This window comes from Lepisosteus platostomus, chromosome 14 (assembly GCF_059453375.1).
Source record: "Lepisosteus platostomus isolate fLepPlt1 chromosome 14, fLepPlt1.hap1, whole genome shotgun sequence".
NCBI classification, from domain to species: Eukaryota; Metazoa; Chordata; class Actinopteri; order Semionotiformes; family Lepisosteidae; genus Lepisosteus; species Lepisosteus platostomus.
Window position 1 is genome coordinate 1,044,683 of NC_142624.1, and position 11,337 is coordinate 1,056,019.

General features: G+C 45.2%; 1 protein-coding gene across 8 annotated transcripts; it reads right to left on the bottom strand.

Annotated features, from left to right (window-relative positions):
- Positions 1 to 2,474: 2,474 nt before the first annotated feature.
- On the bottom strand, positions 2,475 to 9,103 carry LOC148648575 (GTPase IMAP family member 7-like). 8 transcript variants are annotated; one of them, XM_088607099.1, is made up of 3 exons: positions 8,933 to 9,103; positions 8,083 to 8,127; positions 2,475 to 5,016 (listed from the first exon to the last, which is right to left on the bottom strand). In XM_088607099.1, exons 1-3 carry the CDS (start codon positions 8,955 to 8,957, stop codon positions 4,124 to 4,126), a joined length of 963 nt encoding a protein of 320 aa, XP_088463225.1. In that variant the 5' UTR covers positions 8,958 to 9,103; the 3' UTR covers positions 2,475 to 4,123. The 8 variants fall into 8 exon arrangements, with proteins under 8 accessions (XP_088463225.1, XP_088463222.1, XP_088463226.1 ...); XM_088607096.1 differs by having other exon boundaries at positions 2,475 to 5,019; XM_088607100.1 differs by lacking the exon at positions 8,933 to 9,103 and adding an exon at positions 8,763 to 8,903.
- Between the last annotated feature and the right edge of the window lie 2,234 nt (positions 9,104 to 11,337).

The window sequence follows — 11,337 nt, forward strand, 5'->3', positions numbered from 1 at the left end:
GTGTGTCTGATACAGTATCACTCCTGCTGTGAGTGCGTCTGATACAGTATCGCTCCTACTGTGAGTGTGTCTGATACAGTATCACTCCTGCTGTGGGTGTGTCTGATACAGTATCGCTCCTGCTGTGGGTGTGTTTGATACAGTATCACTCCTGTGGGTGTGTCTGATACAGTATCACTCCTGCTGTGGGTGTGTCTGATACAGTATCACTCCTGTGGGTGTGTCTGATACAGTATCACTCCTGCTGTGCGTGTGTCTGATACAGTATCACTCCTGCTGTGGGTGTGTCTGATACAGTATCACTCCTGCTGTGAGTGTGTCTGATACAGTGTCACTCCTGCTGTGGGTGTGTCTGATACAGTATCACTCCTGTGGGTGTGTCTGATACAGTATCAGTCCTGGTGTGGGTGTGTCTGATACAGTATCACTCCTGCTGTGGGTGTGTCTGATACAGTATCGCTCCTGCTGTGGGTGTGTTTGATACAGTATCACTCCTGTGGGTGTGTCTGATACAGTATCACTCCTGCTGTGGGTGTGTCTGATACAGTATCGCTCCTGCTGTGGGTGTGTTTGATACAGTATCACTCCTGTGGGTGTGCCTGATACAGTATCACTCCTGGTGTGGGTGTGTCTGATACAGTATCACTCCTGCTGCGGGTGTGTCTGATACAGTGTCACTCCTGCTGCGGGCGTGTCTGATACAGTATCACTCCTGGTGTGGGTGTGTCTGATACAGTATCACTCCTGCTGTGAGTGCGTCTGATACAGTATCGCTCCTACTGTGAGTGTGTCTGATACAGTATCACTCCTGCTGTGAGTGTGTCTGATACAGTATCACTCCTGCTGTGAGTGTGTCTGATACAGTGTCACTCCTGCTGTGGGTATGTCTGATACAGTATCACTCCTGTGGGTGTGTCTGATACAGTATCACTCCTGCTGTGGGTGTGTTTGATACAGTATCACTCCTGCTGTGGGTGTGTCTGATACAGTATCACTCCTGCTGTGAGTGTGTCTGATACAGTGTCACTCCTGCTGTGGGTGTGTCTGATACAGTATCACTCCTGTGGGTGTGTCTGATACAGTATCAGTCCTGGTGTGGGTGTGTCTGATACAGTATCACTCCTGCTGTGGGTGTGTCTGATACAGTATCGCTCCTGCTGTGGGTGTGTTTGATACAGTATCACTCCTGTGGGTGTGTCTGATACAGTATCACTCCTGCTGTGGGTGTGTCTGATACAGTATCGCTCCTGCTGTGGGTGTGTTTGATACAGTATCACTCCTGTGGGTGTGTCTGATACAGTATCACTCCTGCTGTGGGTGTGTCTGATACAGTATCACTCCTGTGGGTGTGTCTGATACAGTATCACTCCTGCTGTGCGTGTGTCTGATACAGTATCACTCCTGCTGTGGGTGTGTCTGATACAGTATCACTCCTGCTGTGAGTGTGTCTGATACAGTGTCACTCCTGCTGTGGGTGTGTCTGATACAGTATCACTCCTGTGGGTGTGTCTGATACAGTATCAGTCCTGGTGTGGGTGTGTCTGATACAGTATCACTCCTGCTGTGGGTGTGTCTGATACAGTATCGCTCCTGCTGTGGGTGTGTTTGATACAGTATCACTCCTGTGGGTGTGTCTGATACAGTATCACTCCTGCTGTGGGTGTGTCTGATACAGTATCGCTCCTGCTGTGGGTGTGTTTGATACAGTATCACTCCTGTGGGTGTGTCTGATACAGTATCACTCCTGCTGTGGGTGTGTCTGATACAGTATCACTCCTGCTGTGAGTGTCTGATACAGTGTCACTCCTGCTGTGAGTGCGTCTGATACCAGCTGAGTGCAGGCTGTGTGCAGCTCTGTGTGCTCTTGTAGACGGGTATTTCAAACACTCAGAAGGTGGTGGAAACAATGTCCCTGAAGTCAGGTATTTGTCACACTCAGGAGTAACAGATGAAAAAACTTAAATAAGTCTAAACCTGCAAGCAGGTTGAATAAGTCCTCAGTTAGCACTGGAGATGCAGAGCTCAGCTGGAAAGTAAACCAGCAGAAAGTGTTTGTACAGGTCCACTGATCTAGAATATAATCCCCGAGACGCAGGAGCCATCCGAACCAGATGACTCAACACCTGCCCTTGCTCCTCGTCACAGGACCATTGCTGTTGCCACACTCACAGGTGGATCACTGGCTGTGAGCTCCTGTCTCCTGCACGTCACTGACACACAGACGTCCGGTAGATCTGCTCTGGTACAAGCAGGTACAGCCCTGGGCTCCTGAGAGACTGCGCTCCTGAGAGACTGGACTCCTGAGAGACTGCGCTCCTGAGAGCTGTCAGGCTGGCTCAAGAGTCACTCAAGACTGGGGAGACTGGGGAGAGTCAGGGTGCTGTCTTTCCCTTGAAAGCTCAATATGAAGTTGTACACAAACGTGACCTCTGATGGTGTTAATCAGTGAGGAGATGACACAGTGGAGACAGAAAGACGTTTATTTTAAGGTTTCAGACAAACAGAAAAAAAATGTCATGAAAACACTCAAAGGCCATCTGTGATAAAACCATTGTCCTCCATTTCACCAACACAGTTTGTTTACTTTTGGTTTAATAATAATAACCACTTTATTAGCCTATACAATTTCTTGCGTTAGGAATTTGTCTTTTCACAGACTCCAGCTTGCTCTCCGTGAGACACACAGAGAGGGAGAGAAGCTGGGGGTCAGAGCGCAGGGTCAGCCATTGTACAGCACCCCTGGGTGAAGGGCCTTGCTCAGGAGCCCAACGGAGTAGGATTCCTTTGCCGGCCGCAGGACACGAACCGGCAACCTCCCAGCCACAGGCGCAGATCCTGAGCCACCGCTCCGCCCAGCTAAACATTGGTTTAGCTCAGTGCTCGATAACAAGTCAGCAAGCAAGTATAATATGTTAAACAGATAAACCTCTGTGTGCAGCTGATTCTTGGGTTAGTAACGCACTGACAACACCTTTAATGCCAAGCTCTTAACAAGTAGATCAGATAAACTGGTAATTACAAAATATAAAAATGACTAAATTGCAAGAAAAAAGCAAACATTTTGTATTTTACAATTTAAAGGAGAACTGCAGTGTTGTTATGATGAATCGGCAGTGATGAGTGCATTTCAAACCACAATAAAATTACTATGCGTGTTCATGTGTACAACCTCTCGTTTGTATCACAAAAGAAATGAAGTTTCAGTGTGTGTGTAGTTCCATTGTGTGCGATTTAGAACAAAGCAACAAAACTTCTGGTCACGCGAAAGTAGGCCTGTTAAATTGTAAACATGGTTTAGACTAAACAACTTTTGCTGCTATATTACTCTTAAATATTTTCATGAACCTATGGCAAATCTTTAGCTAAAAGAAATAATCTAGCAGGATGTATATTCTTGGAGGAGTGGCTGTGCTGTAGTCGATTTAAATGAACAGCTGATTTGAATGAGTTCAGCTGTAACCAATTCAACATATCAACTTCAAGACTACTGTAGTTTTACTGGCAAATACTACTTGTTTGCTCAGGATTCAGATCATGTTCAAACATTTCCTGGGTGAAATGTCTGCTGCACAACCTGTACTTATTCGCTCGTCCATCACGCTGAATCAAGTTGAGAAACTTGTCGATGGGACCAATCTTAGTGCCCATGTTTATTACCCATCTCCTGGCTAGCTGAGTATCACCTGGAAAAGGAAACAGGCTGACTTTCTGCTGATCTGGTCCTGTTTTGTGTGTCATGTTCTGAACAGCCAACTGCTTGACAGTGAGGCATTGTTTAAAATATATACCTGAGTTTGAAAACACACACAAAAAAGAATTAACATACAGTAGTTAGGAGACCATGTTTCCCTACAGTGACTAGTGAGCAGGAAGGGCTGCTTTCACGTCACAATTCACACAAACTCTCGCTCTTGCCTGTGGTCCGACCAGCAGTTTCTCGTCTGTCTGCATCAACTTGGCAACTATACAGCTCTTGCACAGAGCTCAGGATTTTACACTCAGTTTGAATTTTGTAACCTTTGTGGTGGAGATTTAATACTGTGAGAAATAAGTACTGCAGTTCCCCTTTAATAAATAATAATAGTAACTCTGTGAGAGTGTGGCTCTGTGTCTCTGTCTCCTCTCACTGCACACTGCACTTCCTTGGTATTTCTTTCAGTTCCTCTATGTAAGCTACCGCTGCTTCTGCTCCTGCACCAGCAATAATATTGAATAACCTCCATAAAAATGAGTTGTTTCTCTCTGCTTGCTTTCTGGCTTTTTTCTCCTCTTCTCTCCAGATCTCTCTCTTCTTCTTCTCCAGCTCCTCTCCCCTGTATCTCCTCTCCAGCTCCTCCTCTCGTCTGCGGATCTCCGGCTCTCTCTCCCTCAGGATCCTCTCCTGTTCCTTCCTGATCGCTCTCTCAGCCTTTGGATACAGGTCATTGGTGAAACAGCCTCCTCCATTCCTCACCACCATCCTGTTTATCTTCTCCAGCAGCTCTCTCACCTGACTGCGGTCCTCTGGATTCATATTGTTAAACACATGATAACGACCCCCACTGCACTGTCTGACAACCTGCTTAAGATCATCACTCTTCCTGAGAAAATCCTCAATACTTCTACCCCTCAGTTCATCCCCGCGTGTGAACAGCACCATGGTGTAATCTTCTGCTTTCTTTCCAAAGGTCTTCTGGATCAGCTTCACTGTGTTCTTCTCCTCCTGTGTGAATCTGCCCAGCTGGAGGACCACCAGGAACACATGGGGTCCCGGGGAGGTCAGACAGATGGAGCTCAGGATCTCACGTATGACTTCATCATTGGAGAGGTCTGTCTCAAACAGGCCTGGAGTGTCGATCACAGCAACACTCCTCCCTGACACCTCTCCTGTCTCCTTCTCACAGTGCTGTGTCACTGTGGAGGGAGAGAGCTCAGATCTGAACGCCTCTCTCCACAGGATGGTGTTTCCTACTGCACTCTTCCCCACTCCAGTCTTCCCCACCAGCAGGATCCTGATCTCTGTTGAATCTTCCTCTCCTGCTGAATAACAAGTAAACTGTGGTTATGTATTTGATGTAATTCAAACAGAAACCTCAGATGAAATAACACATCAAGGTTAATCAGGGTCATGATACAGAGACATGCCTCTGTCTTCATATTTTGAACAGGAACACTGTGCAGGAAAAGAGTCTCTCACACTGTTTCTCAGTGTTTGATAATGATTGACTGATACAGCACAGAGCACTGCAGCAGGTCAGGACTGAGAGCGCAGAGCCCTACAGCAGGTCAGTACTGAGAGCACAGAGCACTGCAGCAGGTCAGGACTGAGAGCACAGAGCCCTACAGCAGGTCAGCACTGAGAGCACAGAGCACTGCAGCAGATCTAGACTGAGAGCACAGAGCACTGCGGCAGGTTAGCACTGAGAGCGCAGAGCCCTACAGCAGGTCAGCACTGAGAGCACAGAGCCCTACAGCAGGTCAGGACTGAGAGCACAGAGCACTGCAGCAGATCTAGACTGAGAGCACAGAGCACTGCGGCAGGTTAGCACTGAGAGCACAGAGCCCTACATCAGGTCAGGACTGAGAGAACACAGTAGTACAGCAATGCAAACACCTTATCCTGTTCTAGTTAGATCTTTGAAGGTAAGTAAAGCTTTACTGTAATGCAAGTCCAGGGAAAACTGATGTGTAAGTGGTATTGGTGTAGGCGCCACGCTCTTCGCTCTGAAAAGTAATTTCTCCGGTGCCACAGTGCTGGTCCCTGGGTCAGAGTGACCTTTTTCTAGGGGACATCCCCCTTTGTACAGTAGTAGGCGCGTCGGGTCCACCATACATAGTGGTTCAAAGAAATAAATACATTTCCTAATCTTCCCTCCGGTATTTAGTTTTTTATCGCGTTACTGTCGTGCCCTCGCCGGTTAAGATGAACAGAAAACAGCGACAGACGTCAGATCAAGAGATTCCGGAGAGAGAACGATACAGGCTGGATACTGGACAGCTCGTTATGTGAACAAGCGAGGTTCCCAGGCGAAAAATAGGAGGGAGGCTGGCGAGCCAACGCAGAAAAAAATGGTTACAAAACGGGTAAAAAAAAGTAGGTAGAAGAAAGGGAGAAAAACGGAAACAAAAAGGGGCGAATTAAAAATGAACAAGTCTAAAAACGAGAAAGTACAAGGGACAAATGGAACCGCTGTACCCCAGCGCAGGGAAGAAGAACAGCAAAAGAAAAGCTTTAGTTTAGAGAGACGCCACCGCTCGCACGCAGGATTGAGACTCTTAACGATTTCTGCTCTAGCAACTGTGAGTTCACTGTTGTTTTATTTAAAAAATAAACGAGAAATCCACAACATTGATCTTTTACATCAGTACATTCTTCCCGCCAGACCTTTCAATCAGGTTTTTCGTTTTGTTCTTGTGCAGTAAATGCTCCTTTCTTTGACAATATAGAAAGCTGTCTCGCGAAGCAGGTTGAGTCAGGATTTTCTCACCGGGTTAGACTTTACGCGATAGCTGAGTTCATCTTAACTCTGTTTCACGAAGGTAAACTCAGGCTTAAGTTATTATTGCCGGTTGTTTGATGAAACCCCTGTTTGATGGTATTCACTAATGTATAGTTGGGAAATGTTACTGTATGTACTGTAAGCACACAAAACCTGTTCTAGTGCTAACACTTCTATCACTATTGCACGACACACCCGCTTTGCTGAAGCGCTCCGAGTCGCCAACACAGTGAAAAATGCCCCAGTCACAATCTCACTCCTGTGAACAGAGTTTCTTTCTATTTTTATTTTTTATTTTTGTTTCTATTCTATTTCTAGCTACGAAAAAAGCAGTACTAACGATGTGAAGTCTTGAGGGATCGTGAATGTAAAGTCTGCTGAACCAGCATCTTTCAATGTAAGCCGACAGGGTGCTACTCCCCGTCCTCTATCATTCAATTTTCCCTTTTCTGTTTAAACCCTGTGCACATCTCATTCACGTCTAAGGGTTTCGAGTTCAAGTCTCTTGTGTGCTGAGCGCCAGAGCTCTAATGGCTCTCCTGCCCTAACCCTCAAATATTCCACCTTCAACGACTCCTTCTGCACAGCTGCCGAGCTCTCTAGTTGATAACATTGCTCTTCAAATTTCTCAGCAGGTTTCTCAGATTCTCTGACCCCTTTCTCGCTCTATAGCCAACATCAACTCCCGGATGCTTAAACTTGAAAGCTCCTTCTCCTCAGCCCTTGAAATGCAGATGATGACTGATCTGACATGACTTTTGAATTTTCTCCATTTCATATTTGCTGACTTTCCAGGACCTAGTTTTAACAGTGCTGACCAAGAATGTCGGTGTATCTAGACTGTGGCTGTACAGTATTTCAGTAGTAAGGTCTGTGTTAGGAATGGCGGTGTATAACCTATGACCTATAACAGTGGTCAAACCAGGCCTGTCTGGACCATTTGATATGATTGAATAATGAGAATGGATTCCAGGCAGAACCCCCAGTGAATCAGAAGCCAAAGCAAAGGTCCCAGAGCTCCAGTCTGCATCTCCCAGGATGCAGCTGGGAGAGTCACCATGTCGTGGGCAGAAACACAGGGAGTGAGGAGTCAGGGGCCAGCAATGCACCAGTTCAGCACCAGTGATGGGGGAGTGGAGCTGTGTTGGGGTGTAATTCAGGTGTAAACAAGTATGATCTGTTTTGAATGTAAGACCTCTTTGAGGACTGAAGCCGAGGTCAATTACAGCTTATGGAGAACGTCTGGTTAACTAATCTGCATTGTTTTGGACAAAATCAAACATGAAATGCAAATTCAAGATATAAAATGAACGATACAGAAAGAAAAATACAAGAATTCAACCATATGAATCGAATAGATTGGGATTTCCACAATAATAGCCAGCAGGCCACTTCCATGGACATAGAAAATTATTGAGTTGATCTGGTTTAAGTTGTATTTGAACTTTTCTAGCTTGGTTTTCTTATTTTGATCATATTATGGGATATTTATATATCAGCTGTTACTGTTTACCAAGTTCAGGAGCTCTTGATATATAACTTTGACAAGTAACATTACTTAGTAATGTATGATGACTATTGTTTTGGTTTCTACTCTACTTACCATCAAGTAAGTTTAATGAGACGTCACCCAGGTCACTGCCACCAGCTGTGAAGAGTATAAGAAGTAATGTGGTTCAGAGCAAATACAGCACAAGCAACTGTGGGGTCAGAACTGTCCCAGAATATAATGCAACAGTTTTGCCACTAAGAGACAGGAATACAGCAGTGCAGGCAGAAGTGGGGTCTATTTACTAGGTGTAGTCATTTTCTAAACAATTTTTTTTTAAATGACAACAAATATAAAACTATATTTAAATTTTAAAGTGAAAACTTATTTAGGTTAAAATATTTTTGAAACAATTTATGGAATGTCAGGGTGCTGAACAGTATTTATTCCTGCTCGTACGTGACTGATCAGTTCCCTGGCACTCGCTCGTGTTATGAAGACTGGTAGTGACAGAATCCTCATGCTATATCCAGTGTACATGGTGAAAACAGCAGAGCAGAACTGACTGTCTTCATATGAAGGAAGAAACGGGCACATTTTTCCTGTTCTGTAGGTAGTTATTTCTTAAGCAATTAAAAATAATCCTATCTCCTTTCACGTAGTCATGTTTTTTTGCACTTTCCTAACTCTTGCATTGGGAAGATGCCCTCAGTAATTTGTGTGCTTGACAGAAATAGACTATTAGTCTCTTTGCCTGATTTGTAATCGTAGAAATAACGGCAAGACAGACTCACCCAGTAGAGGAGTTCTATCACTCATGACTGCAGGGTGTCGACGTGCTCAGGGTGTCAGTGTGCTGCTGCTGCCTGTGTCTCAACACTGTGGAGAGTTACCATCCCTCTGTCTTTATACCTGAACCTCTGAGGTGCACCGAGTCCAATGGAAACAGACTAAACAGACTCACCAAGGCGTGTGTAACGTCCGCTCATGTCTCCAGCTCTTGTGCTGATCAGTCAGAGTGCTGCTGCTGCCTGTGTCTGTGTGTCTGTTTCAGCTGTGTGAGACTGTCCTTCTGCTCTCACGCCCTGAACCAGCGATAAACACACCCTCTGACACAGCCGCAGTGTTCAGCAGTGTCTCCTGGACTCACACAGCAGAGAACTTCAGAGAACAGTTGTAAAAAGATGGTCTTCTTAACAGTGAAAATAGTTTGTTTTTAATTTTCTTTGCTGTTCCCTTTGCCTTAGTTTGTATCATCTATAAAGCACCCTAGTTTATTGATGACGCCAGAAACTAGATTATTGATATAAATCAGGAAGACTACAAGTACAGATTCCTCCACTAACTGTTGTATATCAGCCAGATTAAAAGTTCCTCCCCTTATTGCTGCTCTGTTTTTAACCTATTTATAAAAGCCTAAATTTCTGTATCTTTCGTCTTCAGCACCTATTGTCATTAAGTCATTAAAATAAAAGAAATAAAACAAGAGGCTTTCATCCTCTCAGCTAACTGGGAAACTGTGGTGATGTTAAAACGGTGCGTACAGCACTTAGATTTGTGTTGTACTGTAAGTGTTGAGCATTCCACTCGCGCCTCTCTTCCTTCTTGCATTCCCACGCGCACACCCTGTAAAACAAGCTCACGCCGCAAGTAAACGCCAATCACCTTTCTCTCCCGTCTCTATTTTAGTTCTCCTTTTTCCTCAATTCCCCGCTCACTATTGCGGATTCTCTTCGAGCTCCCTAGTGCGCAGTTATCTCTTGCTTTTCTCCGTTTTTCGATCTCCTAGCCTGCTTCTCGGTTTCGGTTTCGCCTTGTGATTTGGATTGCTGCTTCCTCCTGGTCTCTCCATGTTCCGACCTACTCACCTGCCTCCTGGTTTTCGTTCTTGCCTAGCGTATCTGCTTAATGTCTTTCTCTTGTCTTGAGTCCTGCATAGGATCCTATTGCCCTAGCAGCCCTGCTCTTACAGTAAACTCTGTTAGGACCACTGCTCTGTTGTTGCTTGTTTGACTAACAGATTAAACCTGCTTTTTGTAAGGCCATGACATGCAACCAGAAAGAATAAGACGGTTAATGTCCAGTACACACAGCACTGTACTAATCTGCACCGCTCTGTGACTTCTCTCAAGACAACAGAAAACAGCTCAGGAATCGTCAGTTATCTGCAGGGACCCAAGAAGGGTTTCAGATTGAAACTGCAGTAGTGGGTATGGTGGCAGTATAAAGGGATTATCATCACCACAGCCAGTTTCTCAGTTAGCTGGGAGGATGAAAACCTCTTGTTTTATTTGAAGAGCTGATGAAAACACAGACGGGGTGATCTGTTAGCTCTCGAAATTCAGTACATGTAAAGCAGCCTGTATACTGGTTGTGAAGCTGATGAGCTGAGCTCACATGGTCAGGAAGAGAACAAACAGGAAACCACAGCACTCACGTCAGGTGAAGAACAAGCTCTGCAGCTGGTCTGCCTTCCTGTCTCTGCTGGTGCTGAAGGGTGAGTGCTATCATGAGTGGAAACGAGTTTGGAGACGCTGGCCGTTGTGGTAAAATCCGTAACCAACACGTTGATCTCCTTTTTCTTTGCATGAAAGAATGAAAGTATTAAATTCTCTTGTGAAAAAGGTTGTAGAGAAATGAAATATATTTGAGAAATGTCAGTGCTTTATATCAACTAATAGACCAACAATATGGATCCTTTATAGGTATTTGTCCTCTGACACATTGACACACCCACTGTCAACACTGTCCTGTGTGAGACTGACACACCCACTGTCCATACTGTCCTGTGTGAGACTGACACACCCACTGTCCATACTGTCCTGTGTGAGACTGACACTTTCAATGTCACACTGTCCTGTGTGAGACTGACACACTCACTGTCCATACTGTCCTGTGTGAGACTGACACTCTCAATGTCACACTGATGATAATCCCTTTATACTGCCACCATACCCTTTATACTGCCACCATACCCACTACTGCAGTTTCAATCTGAAACCCTTCTTGGGTCCCTGCAGATAACTGACGATTCCTGAGCTGTTTTCTGTTGTCTTGAGAGAAGTCACAGAGCGGTGCAGATTAGTACAGTGCTGTGTGTACTGGACATTAACCGTCTTATTCTTTCTGGTTGCATGTCATGGCCTTACAAAAAGCAGGTTTAATCTGTTAGTCAAACAAGCAACAACAGAGCAGTGGTCCTAACAGAGTTTACTGTAAGAGCAGGGCTGCTAGGGCAATAGGATCCTATGCAGGACTCAAGACAAGAGAAAGACATTAAGCAGATACGCTAGGCAAGAACGAAAACCAGGAGGCAGGTGAGTAGGTCGGAACATGGAGAGACCAGGAGGAAGCAGCAATCCAAATCAC